This window comes from Pelmatolapia mariae, linkage group LG10_11 (assembly GCF_036321145.2).
Source record: "Pelmatolapia mariae isolate MD_Pm_ZW linkage group LG10_11, Pm_UMD_F_2, whole genome shotgun sequence".
NCBI lineage: Eukaryota > Metazoa > Chordata > Actinopteri > Cichliformes > Cichlidae > Pelmatolapia > Pelmatolapia mariae.
Window position 1 is genome coordinate 8,035,986 of NC_086236.1, and position 27,474 is coordinate 8,063,459.

At 39.6% G+C, this 27,474-nt stretch overlaps 1 protein-coding gene across 1 annotated transcript in view; it reads right to left on the reverse strand.

Moving 5' to 3' along the window:
- The window catches only part of tlcd3a (TLC domain containing 3A), a 42,628-nt gene that overhangs the window by 9,498 nt on the left and 5,656 nt on the right, over nucleotides 1-27,474 (reverse strand). Inside the window, exons 2-4 of the mRNA XM_063488224.1 lie at nucleotides 20,093-20,179; nucleotides 15,226-15,445; nucleotides 4,823-4,918 (exon numbers count right to left, since the gene is read on the reverse strand). Coding sequence (XP_063344294.1) covers nucleotides 4,823-4,918; nucleotides 15,226-15,445; nucleotides 20,093-20,179 — 403 coding nt within the window. The remainder of the gene's footprint in view (nucleotides 1-4,822; nucleotides 4,919-15,225; nucleotides 15,446-20,092; nucleotides 20,180-27,474) is intronic.

Sequence of the window (27,474 nt, forward strand, 5' to 3'; positions counted from 1 at the left end):
ATTATTGAAGTAAGCAAATAAAATAAGGCAAACTTTATTATTGTAATTGTTTCCATTTGTGCTGCTTGCTTAAAGTTAAGCTAAAGTTTAGCTTGTAGTTCAGAAGGTTACTACATTTTGTCAAAAAAAAAAACAAAACAAAAAAAAAAACCCACCAAATCCCATGATTATTTTTCTCAGTCAAAGGGATAGGAAAACTGAGACAGGAAAACAGGGCCATAACATCCAACAACAAAAATCATTCTCATCTTTAATTTGAAAGACTGGATGTTCCCTTTTCCACACAACAGCAGTCAGCACTGCTGATGAGAGCAGTAAAACTGTCTGGTGCGGTTTCTGTTAGTGCTGACTAACTCCAAAAGTGGTCAGCAGTGAAGAATTGCTCTGCTCTTTTTGCCCACCGACACCAGATGTCAGCAAAGACCTGAGAGTCCACGGTCCACTGGTTTCACTGAGCTACACAGTAAGACTCTTCTATTCTTAGAAAGGATGGTTTGTAAGACACTGGGCCCTTTTACTAAAGTGTAGGCTATAGAGCTCTTTGCATGGCGAAACTAATGAACATTAGCTGAAACAGATCAATTCAGGGGCAGGGAGAGCGAGCGGTGCCTGAATGCTGCTGACTGATGTGGGTTTTTTTGGTGAGCCATGCAGCTTAATTATTGATAGAACAGTGACAAGCAACATCCCAAATGAAATGGAGATACTTGGGTTTTTGCTGCTGCAGTGCTCTGCAGATCACCTGTGCAGGAACAGCTCGGAGAAAAGATGAATGGCTTTGTTTTGGCAGGAGTTAAGAGAGCTAAGGCTGTTTTGCTTAAGTTCATATCATACTGTATATACTGTACATTTATGTGTGCCTGTAAGTGTATAAAAAAATACAGTGATGAATAAATATTTATCTGAAAAACAACGCCAATTCATGGACAGCTGGATGCTGTTTAAATTCGGATGCAAATCTCATTCACTCAGATTTTATTTACAATACAACATAGAAAACATTTGAAATATTTCAGCTGAGAAAACGTACCATTTGTGGATTTTATAGCGGATTGTGGTCATGGTCAATGATTTCTGAGCCCATGTAGTGATTTCCATGACAGAATCATGTTAGCATTTAATGCATTTCTGCCTGAAAGCCTGAAGATCACAGGTACCCAATGCTGACTTGTGACTTTGTCTGTTGCACACAGAGATTTCTTCAGAATAACAGCGATCTGAAAATGTTGGGGAACCTTTCCTGTGTATGTTTGAGGTTGTTATGCACACTGAATTAGAGATCTAATGTCATCTAATATTTGCTATTCTGTTTTTAAGCCACTTGTTTTGCTGATTTTTTTGAAATATTTGGTTGCTCCATGTTATATTATTATTTAATATTTATTTTTCAATGGACACTTATTTTACTTTATTTTGTTTTAATTTGATGAGTTTTTACATTATTAAAACATGTTTTGTCACACTGTATTTCATTTTAAAGAACCATAGCTAAAAAATTTCTCAAATTTGGGATAAATAAAGTACCGTATTTTCCATACTATAAGGTGCACTTAAAATCCTTTAATTTACTCAAAAATCGACAGTGTACCTTATAGTCTGGTGCGCCTTATGTATAAATTCTGGTTGTGCTTACAGACCTCGAACCGACTTTATGTGGTACACGGCGCTCAAAAATCTATCAGAAAATGTTTTCGTACGACTTTGGTAAGCTATGAAGCCGCACCCCTTGATGGTGTCGGAGCATTACGGCTACCGTAGTCAGGAGCCTTGCGGAGTAATCTGGGTCCAAAACTCCGTCCACTTCAGGTCCCAAAGTCAAACAAACACTGCGGCATCACTGAGAGTTAAAAACTGTCTAAATTCTTTCATCTGTAATAAAATTATCAGTTTTGCTGCTTTACCAGATGTAACAATTAAGTTTAACATCCAGGCATCCATGAAAACAGAATTTATTAAATTTAACGGAGTTAGAAGTTAGCAGGAAGTTAGCTCGCTAGCTTCCACCTTAACATGATATAGCATGTTCTGACTGAGAGATTTCTGAAAAAATTAAAATTTACAGCTCTGCTATCACTTCCAACATAAATGAAAACAGAAAACTAAACAGCAGTGACGTTTGTAGGGTTACTGAAGTTGTACTAGCTGGTATGTAATGATGTGCTACGTGATCGCTAGCAACACAGCTATGTTAGCATAACATAAACACAGTGAAGCTGGAGGATGAATGCTAACTTTTTTCCACTCGATAAAAGTTAACGGGGTTTCTGATGGTTAGGGACCAATGCAATCGCATGGGAGGATGCTGTAAACGGACCAAACTTCAGTCAGGGAACAACTGACATAATCCATCGTGTGTGTGTTTATTAGTAGTTTTAAACCTTGTGATCCACAAAACAGCACAAGAGTAAAAGAAGAACTGACTGCGTTACAGTGAGTGTTGGAGCAGCGGCTTCGCTCATGCGCGATTCATTTGCAGTTTGGACGCATAGGTGTGAATATCTCCTGCCCTGATAGCAGCGGGGGGAGGACTATCCTCCGCCCGTGAGCGCTTTGGCACGGGCGAGGTGCCCACGGCAGCACTGCTGCTTGTTGAGAGTAAGAGCGATACGCGCTTTCACATCAAAAAGTCGCCATAAATAAGTCTCCAATAACACCAGAAAAAGTCGCCAGATTTGTCGCTAGTCGCTTTTTATAAAAAAAGTCGCTAAGGGGGTCTGAAAACTCGCTAAATATAGCGACAAAGTCGCTAAGTTGGCAACACTGAGTGGAGGAAGCAACAAGAATGAGTTGAGTAAAAAAAGAAAGTTTTCTCCACATGATTGCACTTTGCAAAAGTACACAAGTACAAATCACTCACTCAAGAGTGGCATGTTACAAGTGTGTGCCTTCTGGTCATTATTTCTTTTGATTATTAACCTTACTCATTCGGTTATGAGTGGCCAGCGGGGACAGACTGGCTGTCTCCTCCATCACCACTGACCTTTGTCTTCAACCGCAGCTAATTATTAGTTAAACCATGTTTTCATTTGTTTTTATTCATTTAGTTTACCCCTACACTGGTGTAGGGGTGAAGCCTGAATCCGATGGCCCACTGTCTGTGTTTGAATTCTTCCACTTTTCTCCTCCTTATACTTATATTAAATATGCATATTTTTGTTCAGCACTGTTGACTGTGTTTGGTACAATGATTAAAACATTCTGGGAAAATGTCAAAGTGACCTGTGAAAGATTCTCTTCAAACAAATTCCACTACACACAAAAGTCTTTCTGCCTGGTTATATTCAGAAGAAAAACAATTATAATAATATCGAAGAAGAATGGCAATTAAAAAACTGCAATAAAAAATAAAATAAAATCTAACCTCCACTTACTGAGGGAAATGTATGTTCCACAAGTGGTTTCTTGCTGTTGCGAGGTCAAATTAGACCCTCGCGGTGACCCATAGTAAGCATGATATATAGCCATAACTTCCCTACAAACACTTGTGAACTAACCACCGAGCTATAGGGCAACTTGAAAAAGTTCAATGCAAACTGGAAACAGACTGCTGGCCTTCAAAGTAAACACATTTCAAAAGGTACGGGCACTTAGGACAGGAGGTTGGCAAGTGTTTGCAGACAAGTTAACATACTTCATGCAAACTATGACCAAAGTGTCTGGTGATTACGAGCATGGAGAGGGTCCCTGACTGGTCTTTAGACCTGTGTGAACCAGACAATAGAAGACAAACGACAAACCTTGCTTTTGGTCTAGTTCTCTAAATTGCTGTGAACCATGGAGTTCATTCATGTTTTGTTATATTTTTGTAACTGCTGAGTTTTGTGTGTGAATTTTAACATTACTTCAGACTGCACAGCAAATTCAAAGCGTTCTTCTTTTTGTTGTCAGAGGGTGGATTTTCCCGTTGGGGTTTTTTTTTGCTTTAATTTCAGTAGTTTTTTTTCTTTTTGTTGATTTTCTAAACATTCTACATAAAGATAGTCTATGTTAGTATCTTCAGTTGTACACATCTAGACAATTCTGTCAAGGGGAGTTTAGTGCCAGATAATCACACGTCTCCAAAGATATTAATGTTAGTCTATGTGTTAGCAACCAGTTTTAAAGGTTTATACTAACCAGTAAACTGGTGTTTGTTTTACCACTTGATAGTTGTCAAATTATTGTCATATGTCAAAGAAGGAGGGCATAAAGTCTGACCTTTAACTGTATTTTTACCTACAAAGACATCATCTGTGGCCTGTGCCTTATGCCAAAGCAACCAAGTAAGACAGAAAAAAAGAGTTCTTAGTATTTAATTTCATAACAGAAAAGTTTCTTTTTCACTGTTCTCTTTTTTACTCAGAATTTCTGTTATTTAAATAATATAGTACTTTATTTCTTACAATATGAGCCCAATCAGCTGTGCTTGTGGGTTTCTTAAATTTCTACAGCAATATTTCTTTATAACATAGAAAAACTGAGATGTGTACTAAAAGATTATACTTATTTCTCTTAAGACATCCCAGGGTGTCTTTATTAAAAAAAAAAAAAAAAAAAGTAATAGCTTCACTGGTCTGGCTCACTTTATTTAAAACTGTGCTGTATTTGGCCCCTGGATTAATGCATCCCTTGCACTCCTTGCAGCAACGCAAAGCTGGGCAGGCCTGAGCCTATTTGCAGCTGCTAACCTGCTCAGAAGTAGAAGTTTGGCAAATAATTTTACAACTTTGTTTGCTCCGCTACTACACAGCAAAAGATCTGCATCTCTATGATATCTACAGACATACTAAAAGGACTTCAGAGTTTGTTTCAGGTGAATGCTCATGTGCATGTGCCATCTCACCTGAATAAGTATCTTCCCCAGGGACACGAAGGGCGTGCTGAGCTCTGTTAGAAACAAGCAGCCGATGAAGAAATCCCCCTGGTCCTTTCTGAAGAACTGAGGAGCAGACAGAGCACACACAGACTGAGCAAACAAGCGCAAGCATGGAAAACACACACACACACACACACACACACACACACACACACACACACACCCCTTCTCGAACAGTCTCAGCGGAAAAATGCTTGAAAAGACAAGGAAAATATCAGACTTTAATCATGTGTTTACACTGACTCATACAGCTGGACTGGAGCTGCTTTTAGCCACCCTCATGTTCCTCTTAATTACCATAAAATATTTGTTTATAAGTAATAATTTTTCCTCTGTTATTTTACTAAAAATAGTCTTAGTACTGCTTCTGTATCTTTCTATAATATTTTTGTACATTTTTCATTTTATATTCTCTTTATTTAGTGTTTTTAGTATTTTTCAGTCCGTTAAGGAAGGACGCTAGATCAGCGTGGATCTGTTATAGCAGGAAGGCTCTGACCGGATTTAAACAATCTTTCTTTAGTTATCGCTCAGCAGCAGCTCTTTAAAGGCTTGGTGCACCTGAGACAGACCTAAATCCCCAAATGGCTCACTGTAATCACCCTAGCCTTCAAGTGCTGCTGTTAGATAAACAGCCAAAAGCTCCAGGAAGACAAAACTGACTGGATTCATTATTTCTTCACCTAATTCCTCATAGTTCATGGTGCAAAAGCGCTTTGTGATTTGGGCTGTTGTGTGTAAAGTGCTAAAAGTCAGCATGTACCAAAAATGAGCTTGAATTTAAACCCCGGTTTATCATAGGTGCCTGAAATTCTGTAGCTACTGGAAAGCTGCATAATTACAACATAATAATATAATGACAATCCTGAACTCCTTCCATAGTATTAAATGGGAGGATGCTTTAACATAGCAAGGTTTTAGGCTGTGTATGTTTTTTGTGGGTGTAGGTAAGGTTGAGAGGTTTTAGGCTGTGTATGTGTATTTGATTATATTACTTGACTTTTATCTTATATCTTGGATATATACTTGTGTTTTATAGCCTATTTAACCTTGTGTGTACCTGTCCAGGAAGTGCAGAAGTACATAAGCTAAAAGCTAAATCAGGTGAATGTTTCTGTGCATGATCCCTGAAAAACAATAATAAAACTAAAACTAGACTGTAGAGTGACGGTGCAGGTGCGGCAACAGGTCTAATGGGACTTATGGGAAGACCCTGGTTCAATTCAGTTGAATTTATATAGCACTAAATCACAACAAGTCACCTTATACTGTACAGTAAAGATCCTACAATAACAGATATTGTGTTTGGTTGTTAATAATAACAGCTTGTCCCACTATGAGGTGCAGCATGTGCTTTAAGTGTTTCCTAAACAATTAGACCCATTAGTGAGAGAAGGTAAAACCACACTTTTTAAAATTATTTATCAAGTAATATTATATAACAAACTACATGTCCAAGGCCAGCAAAGACTACCACAGTGAGCTGTGGTTTGAGATGGTGGCGCGTTAGTACTTTCTAGAGAGGTAGCTGAAGGATATCCAGAACGGTCATGCAGTTTTATTTATTTATTTTTTACACCTGCAGAACAATGCTGGTTGGCATGGTAGTCATCAGTTTACTTTCCCCCTTCCTCATTTAGGGCTTTCATTAACAAAGAGAGTGCAGCCCAGGCTGCAGGCCCAGCAAGTGACTTTAAACCGGTTGAAATGTTTAAGGTTAAAATTTAAAGCTTACATACTAAAGAGGCTAAAGGAAAACCCTTTTAACTGATAATATTATCACACCCTCCTCCATTTTTTTAATACAATCCCACAACCCCAGCGGCTGATATGTTACTCTACCACAATTTCAACATGGCCAAAAAGGCAGGGGAGGAAGTAATGTTCTGTACATAACAAATGAACAAAGCTTTCAAATACTGACCACCAGCACAGTCCCGTGTGGTTGGGGCTGCCACCCTAGAGTAGATGAGTCAGTTTAGATGGATAAAGAGACTCCAGACAAAAGACAAGCACTCTCTGGTAGCCCAGCTTTCTGTGTGCCATTGATAAATAAAGCATGAGCAGCTCCAGACGTGGCTTTGCCATCTGCCCACAAAACAATGACAGAGACCACAGAGGGGAACCTTACACCACACCTACCAAACTACCTGGCTACCTCATCCCACCCCAGCGGCTGTGGACATAAGTGTGTTAACTTTATGCAACACGCCACTTTCAACATTACTGTGCCTGTATTTCCCCCTCAAACACCAGGCCTGTAATGCTAAAAAACACCTTTTTTTGCATAAAGCACTATATCCTTTTGATGTGTAGATTCTTATAGGTTACACAGTATTACTCGAACTAGTCACAAATGAGGAACTGTATTCAACCAGAAATAAGACAAAAAGCCCTCCAACAGGTGGTCTGGCTCCCATAGTCCTGATTTCAAAATTACACCATCAGTTCAGGGCAAAGTCCTTCTAGAACAAAAATCTTTCCATGTGTCAACCATCTCAGTAAAGCCTCCAGGCACTCATCCAGGCAGCATTATCTAAAATAACTTTAATATTAATGCCAAGAGAGACAAAATTTGCATATATAGAATCACTAGTCAAATCTGATCCATTGACTTCGATTCTAGCGTTACAAAGACAGTGAGATAGTGAGACTTTCTTTGTGAAAGTTCTCAGACATGCCTGAAACAATCTTCCTGCCAAGGATGACAAAACTCATATTTACTGCACTTTGTATGGAGTTAACTGGTGGATAACATTTTGAAAACGTCATCTTGCCAAATCCACTGCCTCTAGTTTTCACACAGCCACTGACTATAAAGGATATAATTGTGCTTGCTACAATTTCATACAACATACAAGCGCCTGAGTGTGTGAATGCACTTGAAACAAGAGAAGCTGTATGACCACACCTGCAACACAATGCACCATCATCAACCTACGTGCTTAAATATAGGGCTACAGTATAATGATGGCAAACTACGACAGTCTAGAAGTGCTTCTTGGTACTCACATCCTTATTCCGAAATGTAATAGAGACATTTAATAACTGCCAAACAGTTGTCCTGATCTCAGTACATAAATCAGGGATGGACTGGATTCAAAACCAAAATTGCATCTGAACGTAGGCTTCCTATACTGTTAATTTTGATGAGAACGTCTAAGAAACTGAGTCAAGCTGTTTCAGAAGTAGGAAGTAAACCTTTACGTTACAGCGAGTTGCCTTGTCTGTAACCTTATTGATAAGTTTCCTGGTTCTACAAATGTTTACAAGAAGTGCAGTAAAATAGAATAGAATAGAATAATCCTTTAATTGTCCCACAAGGGGAAATTTGGGTGTAACAGCAGCAAGAAAGACACATATACAAACAAACAGTACACAAGACACAGAACAGAAACATACAGAGTTTTTACATATTTACATCAAGGACAATGGTTACCAAAAACAGAGTACTGTACCGTTATTAAATTAAATAAAATTAAATACAGATAAGAGGCAAACCCTGGTTATAGTGTGAATAAGAAGAGAGAGTTTAGTTTCCAGTAACAACAAACAGAATTTTCTGGTTAACAGCGACTAGCATGTAGCTGCAAAGCATTGAAGATTTTTTTTAGTCTATCCATTTTCATCTCCCACTATTTTAGAGTTCAAAAAGTTCGACACAAATTTCTTTGTCTCATGACTCCCGAGTACCATCGGGCTGCTTGGCAATAGGATGGCACAAAGCAGGCTGCTTGTAGAAGTGGTACCTGAGATTTTATCACTCACCAGATTCTGGGCAGAACCTTATGGGAGAGCTCTGTAACAACCAAACATGTACCAAGCACTAAGGTTCACAACAGGCTTTCCATAATAAATCTGACACACTTTACACTACTCATGAAGCTCACAGCGAATATCCAGAGAAGAAGAGGAACTACCACCACCATCTGTCTGCCTGTTGATAAAGAAACTAGACAGGAAGGGCCAGGGCTAGCTGGTTAGAGGTGGTTGTCCCTTCGGAACAGAAGCAAGGAAACTGCTCATTAGTAAATAAAATGCAGATGGCATTATTATGTTAAACAGATGAAAAAACTACTAATTGTGAAATACACTCAGGAAAACCTTAATATACCTCCATGGCCACCCTAGTAAAGTCTTTACACACCGATATTATCACACTGTCATTTTTGCTGATGCAATAAGCTTTCATGCATGACATGTCATAACCTGTCAAAACAAGAACAGCACAGGCTAACAATGCCAGGCCAGTAGCCATAACGCACAAAAACTAGACACTTAAACTGGTACACCTAAATGAAATGCTGTTCTTCCCCCTGCACTCAACAGCCTGCTGAGAAAACTCTATCAGCTCACGTATTACATGTGCAGTCCCAACTAGCGTGGTGCTGATGAGTGAGGGAACTGGAGAAACAAAAAGGGAGGTGAGGAGAGTTTAGAGAAGCGGGAGGATTACTGCAGCTGGAGCTGAATAATGTAAGGTAATGTGATCTCATGTAGCCACTGTAAACAAAGGCTTGGGTTTCCACTGCACCTGGTCTGCTAACCTGGGATACTACTTGGAAAAGAGAGAGGCTATGTTACATGTTCTGTAAACTCTGGAGTCTGGAGCAAGAGCCTGCGCAACATAATTCAAATGTTTATACAGAAAAAGAAAAAAAGAAAAAAACAACCCTTGACATTTACTCCAGCAAAATTCATATTTTTGTTTATTAAATGGTCAGAAATAACAGGAAAGTTTCCTTATACTTTGCAAATAATTTTTAAACTTCCAGTGACAGAGTGGGGTCGAATCTCATTATATCATTTCATTATACTTTGTAGTAGTCAGGCGATCTTGTCATTTTTAAAGTGGTCTTAAAGAATAGTTCTTTTCTTTGGACAATGGCTGCTTTTTTCCACTCAGTCCTTATAAAAGACCGAGTAACGGAGCAATGCGTTTATTTTTTATTTTGTTTATCACACCATTGAACACTGACATCCAAATCATTTGATCACAAAAAAGGCACCTAATTCAAGGACTGAATCAGTGGCAGGGCTCGCAAAATTTCAAAATCCCTGGTAGCCCTTCGGGCAGGCACTCGTCAGTTTTTGGTAGCCCAAAATAAATTTAAGTAGCCCGAATAAAAAAAAAGAGGACAATTTTTTGATTGATGTTTTGTTTCCTTTACAATATTATACTTTAATGTATAATATTGTAAAGGAAACAAAACATCAGTCTAAAAATATTTAAAACACAAATTACAACAACAAATTACAATCATCAACTCAAATATTTGGTTCTAATTGAACAGAAATTTCTATGAACTTGCAAGAACTGTGTAGAACATGAATCAGTCTGTGTCAGATCCTGAATTTGAAATTTCCACTGAAATCACGGGTAAGAGGCAAGTTGAACCAAGATCTAGGCCATTTGCTTTTTGAAGTTTGCAAAGACTGCTAAATTTTGCCAATGGAAGTTCACTCTTTGCAACATAGCACGCTATTCTAAACAGATTTTTCAGGTCTTCTTGTTATGCTTGGTTTACTTTTAGTATGTTTTTTGCAATTGGTGTTTGTTCTGGGAAAGATACTGCAGACTGAGCAATAATGCATTTCTTGCATTTCTCATGGGTTCTGATGGGGTCTTTCTTAAAATGACTGGTCCCAGTAACAAAGGCGCTTGTCGACTCAGAAATCGAGGGAAACTCACAACACACCCGGCAGAGCATTATGTTATTTAGCTCGTCATATTCCAGCCACATAAATTCTTTTGTCCATGAAACCAAAAAAGCTGCGCTTTCCTTTTGCCTCATAGTCTGATTTGTCATAACTTTTCCGTTTTGTGGTCGGCTTTTCTTTGGCTGCCCCTTCTTCACCCTGACCTGTCTTGTTTGGCTCTGCAGAACTAAAATACCTGCGTAAATCCATCTGCTTTTACACATGTACTTACATAACGATCAGCAATTCTCTGCGCAATCAACCTCTATCACATGTTTAAGCTTGCTGCAGGAGATTTCACTTGTCATGTTTGATAGTAAGCTAACGATTGATAAGACGATGCCAGAGGAATTGGTGCGAAATTAATCTGTGACTTACCAATCAGTGCTGCTGCTCTCTATACACAGTTCGCGCGATCGCAAAGTGAAAGTGAAAGCAAAAAACAAGCGCAAATTCAAACGCGATTTCAATGTGTCACATATTGACAGTGGCTCATCGATGCCGATGACATAATTACTCAGCTACATTTGCGAAAGAATGCAAAAGCATTGACATATCTTTCCTTCCTATGATAGCCCGACGGGCAGGGCGGAAATGGATTTTGGTAGCCCGACTGGAAAAATCGCTAGCCCCGGGACGTCGGGCTAGCGATTTTGCGAGCCCTGAGTGGTATGTCCACACATAACAGTCAACTAAGCAAAGAACTAATTAGTTTCATAGTTTGAAAAATGCCAACGATTAAACAGTTTCACAGATATAAAAAGCATTTTTAAAGCATCAAGGTGATTCCCAAAGAGCTAAAAAGAAGAAGTGTCAGGCGGAAAAAACTGCAGCCATGACAACAGGTCTTGTGGAGTGATGGATCTAAATGTGAAATTTTTGGTTCAAATTGTTGGAGGACGTCAGGAGAGACGTTAGTGTCTACAGCCATCTGTAAAACAGGAGGTTCTATCATGGTTTGTGGTTGCATTTGAGCCGGTGGTAATGAGGATTTTCTCAAAATGGACGGATTTATGAAAAAGGAAAAGTACTGGCAAAATCTGATGCACCATGCAGCACTACCTGGAAATTACAAAACAGTGGCAGCTGCTTCATTTCTCAGTCTGACAACACACTGCAAATGGAGTAAAAGCAAATAGACAAACACGCAGTGGAACACTATCCGTCATGGATTAGTTCCCTCAGAGCCCAGACCTCAAAATTACTGCAGCAGTGTGCGATCATGTTGACAGACAATGCAGAAAAAGGCAGAAACATCCAAACAATCTTTCAGGAAGCCAGGAAGTATTCCCGAAGACTTCTTGTATAGTGACCACAAATTTCCCTGCCGTGGGCTCAATAACGTCTTATCTTATCTCATATTATCTTATCTTATCTTATCATTTGACCAATTCAGGCTGTTGAAAAGTGGACTCAAGTTTAAAAGTTCAGAAGTTTGCCGGTCACAACTGCATCAAAAGCCTCTGGTCAGCTGCCAGCTTCCTCCAATAACCCATAATTCACTATATATTCAGTTTATATATTTCTTACAGGCCTCGGGTATTTTTAATGGCACAGAGATTTTTGCCTGGCTGCCATTGTTCTCCTTACACTCATATTTCAACAGAAAATAGACCCTTCGTTCCTATTCCACGTCCCCACTTTGAAACACTCACAATTCAAGGATGCAAAGGACAAATAATACATTGCTTGCATTTGTTCAAAGAAAGTAATCAATAATCTCTAGCTGGGTGTTCTTTCTTTCCCAGCTACATATTCCCACTGGAAAAGCACTTGTTTTACCTTGAAACTGGTCTGCATCCTCTGAATGGATCAAAGAGTTTATTCAAGTAGTACAGTTTAGGAAAGAATGCCCATGAATACAGAGTTGATTTAGTTTTTGTATTTCTTACTTATTTATGCTTTTTATTTACTTTTAAGGTGAAGGATGTCAGTGGGGCAGTTTGAGCTCTTGTTGGCAGAGGTGAGAACATGTGAGTAGGGAGAGAACTCATTTCATAGAGTCGATCGACCCGGAGCAGCATCTAGCTGTGTGTTTGAGGTAAAACAGCATTATTCTACCATTTCCATCTCATTGTATAGTCACTACTGGTGCAGGTTTTGAGCTACAGCGGACTTGTTCCCAAATGCAGTCTGATTGGTCAGATCTGGATCAGAAAAATGTCACAAAAATGTATTAAGATTAGGGGAGTCTCAAAAATTACTTTTAAAGTGAGAAACTTTTTCACAGATTTTACATGTCCGGTGTGCAAAGGTCTTTAGTTTTAGTTTTTGTTGTGATGACATGGGTGGTAGCTGTCCAACTGTAAGATCTAAGAAGTTGCGCACAGTATAATATAGCAATACAAATTAGTTTATGGGTGCAGCCGGCTAACAATATTTGCTTGTGTTAACTTATAACTTGGCACTCCACCCTTTCACCAGACTATATCGCACCCAGACTTAGCTTTGTAGATTTGGGTTTACATCCTATTCACTCACAACAGTCACCACTATACTTAACTTTAACTTCAACATTACCAACTTCAATATTAGCAACATCTTTTACTCCCCAAAAGGCATCTAGGAACAGCTTCAGTAACTCTTTGAAAAATTCTTTACAATCATTTCCATTTTGTTGTGTCACATAAAAAGCTGTTCAGTACTGACTCAGTATGGCCTGTGAAAAGACTCTTAATTAGTTTAAGCCACCTATTTGTAACAGAACTGACACCATCATTGCTTCTGTGGTTTCCTTGGTCCTTCTAAAGAGGAAGTAAAGCACTCTGCATCACAGCTTTACTGATAATGATGCTTTCAGACGCCACTACGGGGAATTCAAAAAGACACAGATGTTTGGTTAAGTATGAAAATGTTGTATTGAAAATTTGTTTATACGTCTGCTTGACTCCATAAGCAACAAACAGCCTTAAAAGCATGTGCAGCAGTTCTGAGCTAGTGTTTACTGTACACTAACAAAGCGGTGAGATAACCGATGTTATGTGGAGGTGGATTAGCATGATGACGCACATCTTTGATATAACTGCAAACCACTTTCCAAAGCAATTTTTTTTTAATTTTAAAGTGCATTTTTCCTCTTAATTCCAAGCAGAAGTCCATTTATTGTCCATTTATTGTCCATTTATTTCAACTGAGGTTTGAAAAAAAAGGGACATGCAGAATGAAATCTATTTTTTGCCACCACTTAAGTAATCATTAGGAGATAATGCAGCTTAAGGCAAGAATTGATTTGAAACCACTGCACAACATTAGAGTACTCAGTAATAAAGTATTACTGGCAGTGAACACTTATTAAAGAAGACGGAAAGAGAATACTAACCCCCTTTAAGATGAATCTAGTGCTACACTGAAATAAACTAATGACTGACTGAAAGTTCAACACATTTAACATCATTAAATTCGCAGAAACATAACAGGAGTTCTGTCATTTATTAATAATTTAGAGCTGGTTTCCTCACATCACTGAATATGGCCCATTTCCCTACATCAATAAGGAATTTAATTTCCTATTATGGAAAATAACAGGAAAAGAATAAAGCCATTATATGTTAAATGCCATTTTTCCTTTAAAAAGTCCACCCACAGGCAACGTATCTCTGACCACTCATTTTTTGCACGTTTTAATTGTACTTGTTTAATCCCTCTGAGACTTTACTACTGAACAATGTCCTCGCTCTTACTTTGAAAGGTCAGTCTGCTAAATGGTGAGTTCCAGCCTTTCATGCCCTTCTCGTGTTTCCCTCCCAGGTGGCTTGCGCTTCAGTTTGCAATTGAGGTGCAAACTGGCGCACATTTCAGGTGGATCAGGATGTTGTGTCAAACATTCATTATTAGTGCACCTGCACAGAAGTTAATGAGTGAAATTTGAACTTACTATATTAGCACACAGCAGAGGCCCTGACTCAGGGTGAGGAAGACACCCTGAGTCTTCCTCACCCTAGTTTTATGGCTTCAGCTGGACCAGGGATGTCAAAAGTCCACTGCACAATGCTACTGACCTGGTTATGCTAGCCATTGTCACTGTCTGAAAAGGAAGACCTCCACAATCACAACACCAATGTGGAGGCTTTTCTGAGTAGTGTGCGCCAAATATAAATGCCCACGGTGTTGCGATGAGGTCACAGCTTGCACGCTCACTAACCAATGCGGTGACTTAACATGGTGATGAGGAAGCTAAAGAGGCTCTTGTAAGAAAAGAAAGAAAAAAAAAAAACCACACACACCCATTCTGACAGATACATGGCCTATCAAACGTTCAATCTGAACCAGAGGCAGTGAGACTTTGTTGATAGAGGCAAGCTACATACAAGTGGAGCTTTCTGCAAAACACAAAAACTACAGACCCCATGCTAGGTTCAGATGCTGTGATATGCTATCAAACGGGTCTACAAGCAAAAGAAGAAGTGATAACAGATGATATTAAGGGGTTATTTTCCACAGATATGAATCCAGGTGTGTCTTATAAGTTTGGCTTCTCTTTGAGTTAGCATTGTGTTGGAAAAGAGTTAATCATATATATTCCTAAGCTAATTATATATTCCTTAAATTATCACATATACAAATATAGCAGTCTATCACTAATAGTACTTATTAGTTATCTTAATTATTTATCTGTGGTACTAAATGCCATCTAAGCCCCTCCCTAATTTTTCCCCATCAGCCCTCCTCACCAGTGTGACAGGCAGCAGGATGGTGAGCAGAGCGATGTGATGCAGGACCAGCAGGAACTCCTTACGGACAAAGGAGTTTATGGTCCTCAGTGAATGCTGCTTGTAGTCCTCATGCCCTTTGACGTGGAAGCGGTAGTAGTGACTGAGGTACATGGCAAAGATGTCGTACGTCATGTAGGGGACACCGTACCAGATGACAAAGTAGGTGGCCAGCCAGTGCCTGAGGAAGACAAAATAAAATTGTTATCAGCATCTACAACTAACAGCAGAATCACCCACAGGAATGCCTCTATCGAAAATGGATGACCATGATGTTCAAATAATTGAATACTCATTATTAAGAAGTTGAACCTGCTATCACAATGCGGGTTAAAAAAAATAGACCTTTTATGAGATGAAACTCGTTTTGTCCAATTGCTTATTTTACATGGTGATATGATCCCTGAAAGTTTACCCAGAGTGAGCTTTTTGACATTTTCTCCAGTGAATGATCTGAAAACAGATTAAACATCCAGGGTATCAGTGTCTGTCTCCATTTCTCTACAACATAGACACAAAACTGAGGAAGTTTTGCCACTGAAACTATAATTTTATTATTAATTGCTCATTTACACAAATATCATGGCAGCAGTTCAGCACATTTATGGCTCTTTTCCACTCACACCAATTCAACTCGACTCTATCCGGTATTTAAGTGATGACGTATGAACCCTGTTTCCGGGTCCAAACTACTCTGTGTTTATCAAGGCTGTTGTGTTTTTAACATGTTTTAATGCTTTGTATCTTGTCCTATTTAATCTCAACAAGCCCCTAAAAAGGGCAGTGATCACTGTCGGCCTCTCTTGGTTTTTATTATCACTGTTCATTTTAAAGCTCAGGTTTTAAAACCTTACAATGTAAGTACAGCCTAACCTCATATTGTGGATGGATTATCTCAGTTGTTCTCCCGACTGAAGTTCGGTCCGTTTACAACATCCTGCCATGCGATTGCTTTTGTCCCTAACCTTCGGGAACCCTCGCATTAACTTTTATCAAGTGGAATAAAGTTAGAGTTCATTCTCAAGTGTGTGTTTATACTGCATTATGCTAACCATAGCTATGTAGCTAGCCACCACGTAGCAACCCTACAAACGTCACTGCCGTTTAGTTTCCTGTCTTCATTTATGTTGGAAGTGATAGCAGAGCTGTATATTTTAATTTTTTCAGAAATCCCTAAGTCAGAACATAGTATATTATGTTTGGGTGGAAACTAGCAAGCTAACTTCCTGCTAACTTCTAACTCCATTACATTTCATAAATTCTGTTTTCATGGATGCCTGGATGTTAAACTTAATTACCAAGTTGAGCAGCAAAACTGATGATTTTATTAAAGATGAAAGAATTTAGACAGTTTTTAACTTTCAGTGATGCCACAGTGTTCGTTTGACTTTGGGACCTGAAGTGGAGTTTGGACCCGGAAACGGCTAATGACGTCAGACTTAAAGACCGGATTCGACTGAGCTCAGTTTAAGTAATTACAATTGAGTGCCACCTCAATGTGGGTGGGGTTGTTATTGTAATGCGGCGTTAACTCGGGGAGCTTGGAATCCCAGTCGAGTAGGTACCAAAAAAGTACCCAGTAACAGATACTACTACCTAAAGGAAAATCCTAGTCAGGCCGAGTAGGTGCCAGTGGAAAAGAGGCATTAGGAATTTGGTTAAGGGGAGCTGCTGAGATCCAAATGGAGTAGGAACGAAAGGTGATTTAACTGACTTTGTGGTGTAGTTGTTGGTGCAATGGTGCGGGGGATATTTACTTGGAAGACTTTGGGCCCCTTAGTACCAATTGTGCACTGTTTTAACACCACAGCCCAGCTGAGTATTGCTGCTGACCATGTCCCATCCATTTACAACCACAGCACACTAATTTTCCAGCAAAATCCAGGAAATCCAGCTGCTTCCAGCAAAATCAGATGCTGTGTCACAAAGCTCAAATGATCTCAAACTGGTGTCTTGAGCATGCCATTGAGTTCATTGTAATCAAATGGCCTCCACAGTTTCCAGATCTGAATCCAATAGAGCACTTTTAGGATGTGGTGGAATGGGAGAGTCACATCCTGGAAGTGCATCTGACAAATCTGCAGCAACTGTGTGATGTTATCATTTCAATATGGACCAACATCTTTGAGGAACGTTTCTGCTCTATTAGGTACACCTTGCTAATGCTGGGTTTTACCTTTACAGTGGGCAGTGAATATAGAACAGAAGGAGGCCTAGGCACTATCACAGCATTTAGTCCTAGAAAAAACACGTCAAAAAAACCCCAAGACATTTACTTTCAGTAGATTTAAATAAAAACCTGCACTTTTTTTAACCACCCTGTCCCGTGCAAAGCATCGGAAAGCTTTAAGGCAAGCTTGTGTAAGTACAGTAAAATCAACAGCTTGGATAGCTCCAGTAGCCTAATGAGCACTGATTACTGTGATGGTTAATTATGTGGACAGAAAGGAGTGAAGCTGCAGGGTAAAGCTGAGCTACTGACCCCTGACCTCTCACTGGCTTCTCTAGCTTTTAAGGTCAGTGGATGGAGATTAAGAACAGTAAGGCACAACAAACAGCTTAGGGAGGAATGAAGGCTACATGAGCTGATTCTGTAATGTAATGTATATACTTTCTGTATTAAATAACACAAAAGAAAGCACTAGTCCCCCAGACATACATAAAACAGAATTGCCTGGCCTCTTGCTGTATAGGTTCTCATTGGTGTAACTCGCATAATAATAGAAGATAAGTAAGAACTTCACCGTCCTCAGGTGCTTATGTTATTTTTGTTCTTATGCTCTGTTTGCCTACCTGTTTATAAGCAGGATTATTTAAACAGGTATGGACACATACATGTTAAACTTCTACAATGGCTCTGGTTTGACGGAGCTTAGAAATGATTAACTTTGTGAGCTGATCTGAATTCAGGCCTGGATCCAAGAATTTTTGGAAGGAATCTTTACCATTCCAAGATAGGGCATAATTAGACATTTTGTGTCTTTACTCATTTTTAGAGTGGTGCTCATTTCCAGCCTTGGTGGCGGTATGCAGGACTGCTCAGACTGTTTCAGAAATAACAACAAGAAAAGCACTGGCCTTCTCATTTGCCACCACTAAATGAAGCTTCATTTATTATAGATTACAACAAAAAATGGCTTTCATGGCAGCCCTATAGCTCAGTGCAGTCCTAATTTTGTTTGTCTCTCAAATATGAAGTATAGAAAATATTGTTAAATGAGGGAAAAAGCACAACCAATTAGATAAACAGTTTTCCAGATCATATTAACCACTTTATTTGGAGCTAATGTTAGAGTCTGGCCAATCAGGTGAGTTTGAGCTACTTTAGTGGTTCTATTGTGCAGTTTATACAGTGAACACCACCATTTCTGCAACTTAACCACTAAAGGCTAAAAGAAGGGACAGGTTGCGATGGAGAATTAAGAGTATTTGTGGGTCTAACTCTGGAGCATAAGCCCCCGGGTTGAGCGCACGTCACAGGACAGCAGAACTGAGCAGCGTTGTGGAGGAATTAAGCTCTGTGGGTGATTTGGAGTGGGGGGGCGCAAGAGATTAGCAGTCTGAAACTGGGACTGCCAGGGTCTGGTCGCTGACTCAGTGAAGGATTAATAGGCTGGCATTAACCTAGCGTCACACTTTCCTCAGCTGCACAGAGTGGCCAGTGCTAACGCTAACAGTAACTCATTGCCAGCTGGCTGATGTGGAGGCAGCATGAAAGCAGCTGGTTCAATAAGAGAAATGGGCAGACTGCTGCCCAAGGAAAGATACTGACCTATCAATCACAAAGGAAGTTAGTCTGAAAATCTTTAACGTTACATGACTGCTTGCATCATATTCAGCAGCAGGGGGAGTGTTTCATGCTATAATCGCAGCGTAGGTACCAGATCTTCTGATTTATAACCAATTCCCAATAAAGTAAAACCATTTAAATATGTGCTGATGAGGCTCTGATGCAACAAATCCTCCGACATCACAGATTAGCGCATTTAGTCTTCAGACGCTTCGCTGAATGAGCAGAGCCGTTAAAGGTAAGGGCTATCACTCAGATGGGATGCAACAAAAAGTCCTCTCAACATTTCTGCTTAACCTCCAGGACAGCAATGCTGCTTCTATTTCCTGGATGACAAGCATGCAGTTTCCCAGTTACACTAAAACACCCAAATAATGGACTTTATATCTGTGACGTAAAAACAGGAAGAAGAAATCTCAGCAGCTAAGGTTATGCTAATGATAGGATGTTGTATCGCTAGCAGTCAAGTGAGCAGGCAGCCACAGATTAACCAAAAACGGCTGCTAAAAAAAACAAAAACTTAAAAGCAACTATAAGTTAAGTGGGCCAAAAGGAAAAATACTAGAACAATCTAGAATTGAAAGGACAAGGAACAGTAACAGTAACCGCGGGAGAAGAGGAGACAAACAGGTCTCTGAATAAAGCGAGGAGGAGCGTGTCGATCAATTTATTTTAATTGTGGATTATGCAAGTTCACACTTTAGACTGTTTGTGTGTGTGAAGAACGTGAAGAATTAACAGCACGAATGTTATGTCAAAGACTTCAGTGAACTGTGTTAGGGCCGAGTGATTATTCGCATTTTCACCTCACAAGCACGCCGAGATTGTGCAGCTTCTAAGACAGATTAAGCAACTTTGTTCACTGTTAGCAGGCTGTGACTAACATTTATGTTTGAGTCAGTGAGTCAAAATTGAGGCCCGAGTCTTTGGAATAACAGATCCTACCAAAGGGACGCCCAGGAAGCATAGCTGCTGCGTTCATGTGTTACCAGTGATAACCAATGTTTCACTAAAGGGGTTATTTACATGAAGTCTCACCTGTCATTAATGACATTGCTGCAGCATGATGACACGACAACGGCTCCTGCTGTGGTTGCCATGGCAGCATGGATGGAGGACACCAGCCTGCAAAAAGGGAGAACATTGTCACTTATGCACTGGATGGCTGTAACATGTAATAGAAACTTCAGTGAAGCTGATAAAAGTAATATATGTTCAGATATTTATTGTCCTGATTGTGTCTTTAGAAATCTGTCCAATCTCAATATGGCCAGCACCCCAGAAGGAAAACAAAACTTCTTTGAAGTATCTTAATGTTGTTCTGCTGGCCCTGTTAGTCCAAAACTTTAATTCCTTGGTTTATGATCAACATAGCCATCAGTTCAGCTGCACTTTGTTTTTAGCACTAATAGGCAATTGTTAACCTGCCAATATATTAACACACAGCTGAGCCCAGGGTTTTTTTTGAGTCACCAGGGGCCTTTGGGGGTGATGAAGCACAAGTGAGGTCTGCATATAGTTTATGCATACATTAGGGAGGTTATGCATTATCCTGTTGGTGCTAGCCAAAATATTTCATCCCTTGCCCAGAAGGAGGACCACCAGAACAATTGTGTACACACAGGAAGCTTGTCGACCATGGCTTTCTAGCTGACGGTTGGTTGCTGGCGGACCTTCCAGGCTCCAGTTTCCTGTGTAACCCTGTAACCCCAACTCACTGTAAACTGCTTACTCAGAGGACCCTCTTTGACCCCAGAAATACACCAGGCCTGCATCAAAGCCAGAGATCATCACACCCACTCAAGCCAAGCTAATGCTTGGGACTTCACACGGCGCTGTGTTTCAGAAGGGCATTCATGACACTTAAATTGGCGCTGCGTTTGTCTTTAACAAAAGCCAAGACAAGCTGCAGAGCAGGCAAGGAGGTCAGGAAGTCAGACACAGCCATAGTTTTTCAAACAAAACCCTTGTACAGACACAATGCCAAAGATACTGCCTGATATGTTTAATAACAGAGTTTCATAACAGCAGATATGGTGATAGTTCTGATCTTAAACAGCCAATCAACAGGTGACAGTTTCAGATGTGTGGCAGCAGACATATCTATATGTTATCATAGTAAAGATACATGGAAGTAAGCTTATGGAATTTCTTCACCAACTATTGGATAAGGTGTATTACTATAGCAACTGTTCAGTCCTGTTGGCTACAGAGCTTGATTGCGTCAGCCGTCTGGATTGAGCCACTAATGAAGCTACAAAGCAGCAGTGTCATTAAGTAAAACCTACATGGATAAAAAGTTTCCAAAACTTATTCTGGGGAAATTTCAGCATACTTGTGAAATGGTTTTGAGATTTAATTGGTTACCACTGTAAATGAAGTTATGTCTCTCCCTGGGCTCAACACTAATTACCTAAAGAACTGCCCAGAGGTGCCGCCAAGATGCCTGCCTAGTGCCAAGACTTGTTTCTATAAGCACTTTGCTTAGAAGATTACACCAGTGTAATACTCAAGTTAATATTTGTGTTACTACACTCCCTATTATTATCATCTAGTTTTAAAGTTTGATCTTTGCTACAATTATGAATAAACTCAAAATAAAAAGGCAGGTGTTGGCTTAGTTTTTTGTGATGCCATGTGGGAAATTATTGGGTCAAATAAAATTCACTCTCTCAGCAGATCTGAGCTGGTAAAACTGCATGCTACAAGAAAATTTAACAAATTACTTCAATCCAAGTCAAATTTTGCATGTTTTCAATGTGATTCATAGCTCTAGGAACAGGGCAAAGCCCAACAAATACAGGTCAGTTTTACACAAGTGCTGCTTCAGGTGAGCCGCTTAAGTTCAGTGTACCGTGATGGGATTAGCAGTACTTGGCTTCAACTTTCCTCATCTATAAACAGACCTGTGACATAGGAGAACTTGGTACATCTTTATTTGAAGTGTCACTTGGAGTGGAGTGGAGAAAGGCATGCATAACATTCACCGGCCTCGCACCTATGCAACAAGTAACTCCTACACTGAGATCTGACTTATGTTTTATAATTATTTGCTTACGTTTATAGCAACTTCATTACGACATTATTAATAATAAATAGTGGCTGTGATGTTGTGACCTTGATGAGTGAACAATCACAGAGAAATTGATTTTTTCTCTTGGTTCAACAGATTTATTTTGTCCAATTTAAACAGAAAGCTGGATTATTTCACCAATTAAATTTTTGTGTGGGTTTTTTTTTTTTTTTCAAACTATGAATGACTTTTGCTCAGAGAAGCTCGTTCCCTGGATGCTCTCCAACTTGGCAGCACAGACACTAAGCTGCTTTGAAATGACAAAACATGTCCTTTATTCCCCAGCAGTCACTGCGGCCATGACAGACAGCCGCCCATCTAACACAGCACATTGTTGACTGATTTTCCCGATGGGTCCGTTTTACATCTTCACCTACTCATCAGGAGACAAACACATGCTACCAGGCTATGTGTGTTTTGTCTGCCTATGTTTTCCCCCCACCACCCAACAGACGGCTGCTTTCGCTGAGTCTGGTGGTGCAGGAGGTTTTCATCCTGTTAAAAGGGAGTTTTTCCTTTCCACCATCTCAAAGAGCTTGCTCACATTGGATCATCTGATTTTTGGGGTTTTCTCCCCAGTACTGTACTGATACATCAACAATAGGTGGACCACGGTGGTCCAGATCTGGACACAGACCTATTACCATACTAGAGTTTGACAGAATGTTTTTATTTTACTCTGAGCAACTTTTCTTGTATTTACGGCACGTTTATTTTAACCTGCGCAACTTTTTCCTTTTTCTTTATGGTAGCCACGGTATGTACACAGGAAACACATGAACTGTAACTTGTTACAGTTACATAACCCATGTTATGAGTTTTCCAGCCGATCAAATCATGTATTCACAGCAGGTGCAAACAATACGAGATACAGAAGTCCAAAGAAATAAATAATAAAGTAGCTAAATAAGGGAAAAAAAGAACCTGAGATGGTGTGCATGTGAAATGTACTTAAGGAAAAAGAACATTTTACTATAATTTTATTATTATTATTATTTTTATTCATGGTTTTAATATTATTAAAGTATCCTTCACATCATTGCGAAAATTAATAACACTGAAATACTGTTGAACTGCACTTTTATTTGACACCCAGTTGTTGAAATCATCTCTAACTGGACCTCCTTAAATTGAATATCTTGTGAAGCTACAAGTGGGATAATTACTTAGCCCTTGTAAATAATAGATGAGAGGCTTGAGCGAACTACCAAGGAAAATGATTACATATTTCTTGAGAACTGGGGTACTTAACACTGCACAAATTCTAGGCTAAGGACTTTTCATTTTCAATTTTCCAGAAAAAATTAATCACATGTACATATATTAACAGTAATTATATTGAGGTATGGCAAAGATCTAGTCTTTACTAATGTAGTGTTATAGAGTTTGCTAAGATTTATTGACTAATTTAATTATTTATCCTTTAAGATATAAGTCAGCTGACTGTTTAACCAAGCTTATTGGTTTCTCATAAACTCCTTCAGTTTCCAAAGGCAAACAAACACTAAAACCATCAGGCCATGGCTGTTCTCCCAGGTGTTACAATAAAGTTTAACATAAAGACATGCATGAAAAATGGGATTTACAAAGTCTATCTGATTTAGAAGTTAGTAGTTTAAGGCTAACAAGTTGACATCTTAAGATGATATACTGGTTCTGTCCAAAGTATTTCTGTGAGGGGAAAAAAGCAGTTACTGACAATAACACTTGAATGGTTTAAGGTGGAGTAGTTGACAAAAATATCTTCTGCATTGTGTCCAGCTACAGAATTAAGCTTAGGTTAATACAAACTGTAAGATGAGGGACAAACTGTTGTTACTCTATAAAAGTCCCTGCTAACGCTTTCATAATGGGCCAACAGAAAGTCTGAGATGAGCTCAGTAATAACATAAGGCTAGTTATTAATATGTTGCTGGATGAATCCTGAACCTCACCAGAGCTGTCAGATTTATCCAGACAGCTCCCCAGCAACTTCAAACAGAAGAGTTCGCCCTTATATCAGAAATATATCGATTTCCCTTTTCCTCTCAAAAACACTTTGCTATTTCTGGAGAGAAACACTGAAACCTGCACTTACACTGTTCCATTTTTGTTAGTTTACTACTAATTTCTAAACCTGATGCTTTGGGTAGATAAGATTTGTTAGTACTGAAATGAACTGGCTGAGTCTTGGTTTATTAATTAGCTCTTTGCCAGTAAGCCATCCACAGAACCTTCTACTCCCATTTGAACATTTGTGCAATAGCAACCTTATGCTAATCGACTTAGTAATGTATAGGATCAGAAACAGTTCCTCAGAATGACCACAATTTACAAAACTGACTCACAGCATCAGAAAAGTGTTAACAGAGGTCAAAGTCAAGGGCCTTTTTATCCATAGACTTCTACAGGACTTTTCTGCAACCACAGGTATCATCTCTGGTTGCCTTTAAAAAGAGTACTTGACTTTTCAGATGCTAAGTCATTTTTTAAGTGGATGAAGTTGAAAAGGGAAACAAAAAATGCCATTCATGCATTTTTTTTTTTTTTGGTCATGATTATGATGATGGCACACCTTTTAACGCGAATTGATAGCGAGTTCCCATAGATACACATACAGCCACAAAGCACCAAACTCTCTTAGTCTGAGTGAGTAAGTGATTAAAGTTTGCACCCAGACATACTCAGGCTAGTTTTAGAAGGTCAAAAGACTGCTTTCTTTCTTTTTTTTTTTTTTTTTTTTTTCCCCCCATATAAACGGTGCACTAACAAATGGCAGTGCTGAGAAACAAAGAGTATTTGTGGTTTCCTGCTTGAACCTGCAGTCAGCTCAAACCAAGGTTTACGGTGGGGGACCACGGCCATGATACCGGCATCAGCAAGTGAACAATAGCCATGTGACACGCAAGTACAAAAACCACAGGTCTGAGCTAGGAAAACTTAACAGGCCTTCTTCTCTCTTTCCCCCACAAACTCAATCCCCTCACACCGGCTTTACTGCCTTCTAAGGCTGTATGGTCTCATACTCTGTCACAAGACTCAGTTCATACAGCCAATTCATTGTGTGTCAGCCAATTCATTGTGTGTCCGCCAATAACCCCCTCTCTCCCCCCTGCAACTGAAAAGTTGAGTTCGACGGGGTGAGGAGCGTGCAGTGGGGAAAAAGGGGAAGAATGCTTTGTTGCCTTGTTCGGTAATGTTGTCCTTTCTTCCCTACTGTGTCAGGCCAGCGAACAACCTCAGCTTCTCTTTCAGTGTAACCAGGTCTTCGCACTGACTGTTTTGTTACACATGGACTACTTGCTCTTTCGTGTTCTCTCTCTCTCTCTCTTTCACACACACACACACACACACACACACACACACAAATACAGTGTCTGACAGCAAGAAGTGGTGTTTTTGTTCCTCTAGTAAATGGGCTACGTAATGTGTAGGTCCATGGGCACTGCAGCAGAGCAAAAGAAAGTGACAGCAGAACCAAAAAAGCAAACAGGGTAAAGTGCATTTCATGGCAAGAAGGAACTCTCCCACTCTTCCATCAGAACTCCTTGATTGTATAAATGGATGCTGGAACGTCACTGGCTGCGTATATGGGAAATTTTGAGTTTGAGCCAGGAGAGCAGCACATTTCCTGGTGGCTTGACGGTCATTTTGGTCAGCCACTTGATATGCAAACATTTAAGCACTGTGCCAATTCTAGACATTACAGATATGCACTTGTTCTGATAACATCTCCCCCTCTCTTTCCAAATAAACTCCTAGTGACAACTATCACACATATTGCTGGGGCAAAATAAGACTTGTTGTTTGGCATTAAATTCCAGTAAACAGCTTGCCACAAGCCTTATTAACTCAAGTTTGTGTGCTTAATTATATTGTATCCTCCCTTGGAGAAATAAATGGGGGTGCATATGGGTTGTGTTGATTGGCGCAGACTGACTCCAACTGTAATGTGCTGCCTATCTGTCTGAATTTATACATTTGCAAACCTTCACAAATCTATCTAAGAGTGACTCCAGTCTGGACAGGTAAGACCCCAGTTGTGCGGAAAGAGGCAACCTGTGTGACGAAAAGTTGCCGCGGAGAGGTTGATGGTGCTGCAGTCAGTTGCTGAGAGCAAAAATTCAATTCAATAACCAGGCAACCACTGATTTTTTTCTAGTCTTGAGGAGGTTTTATTATTTGCCATTTTTTCTCTAGTGTGACTGAGACTTCTGAGACTTGAGTGAAAAATGCTTCAACTAGAGAAAAAAAGTTACACCGTACACCCTATGGGCACATGTCCATGTGTATATACACCCCATGGGCATGTGCCTTGCAGCACACAACAGGAGTTTTACCTGCACCTTTTCGCACAGGGCATATGGGAAAAGTGGCATGTTAAAGCTCATGTCTGATTGTTGGTCATAGTCAGCAAATGTTTGATCCATCTCTTTGTCCAGTAATGTCACGAAAAGTTCAGCCCTGCATGTGTTAAATCAGCTAACAGAGATGAGAGGGAAAGCAAGAGGCTGGAGGTAAACAACAGAAGGAACTGGAGTCCCCGCTGAGCTCTAAAATCACCCCGATGCCGAGATGATCATATCTTCCACACTTATTCCATTAACTTGCATTTACAGTTAAAATAAAACTAACTGTTTTGTGTTAACACACACAAATCCTTCAGGTGTCCAATTTATGCTACTTGGAAGCCTGTGATACAAAGCATGGTACAGGCAGAAGATGTAGACATTAAAGGCCAGTTTAGTGGTTGAGGGCGAGCAGTGTGACAGCCTGCAGGCACTGTGGCTTGTAAGAACGATGTTTTCCGATAGCTGAGCATTTGTAAATTAACAGAAGCGTTATTCGGCAGTAGGCTACGGTGTATTTCAGTGCATAGCTAACTCAGCAGTCAGCCCTGACCAGAGCTCAGAAGAGGATTAGCTAGAGTGACAGCTTACAAATGAGCGCTGAACTGAACTGTGCAAATGTGAGCAAGTCACACTGATGCCCCCCCCCCCAACACATTTATAATTAATACTAATGAGATCGAAAGTTAAAAATGTTTCTAATGTAATGATTTTATGGTTCATTCACGTGGCTTGTTCAACTCTAATAAAAAAATGCAACTTCCTGGGATTTCTCTGTGACTACTTATTGGAGTGAAAGTACTAGAACTGAACTGACGCTGCATAGTTGTGGTTGGCTGATATCAGTAGATCAGCAATATTCTATGGTGTACTGAATGGGAAAACTGATGTAATTAAGGATTGTTTTCTACTCAAAAAAAATAGATTTTTTTTTTTTAATTTGAAAACTGCGCTATTGTTTCTTAACTTTTAAGAAACTAGATGCCATTTAAAAGCTAGACTGTATATAAAAGATGGAT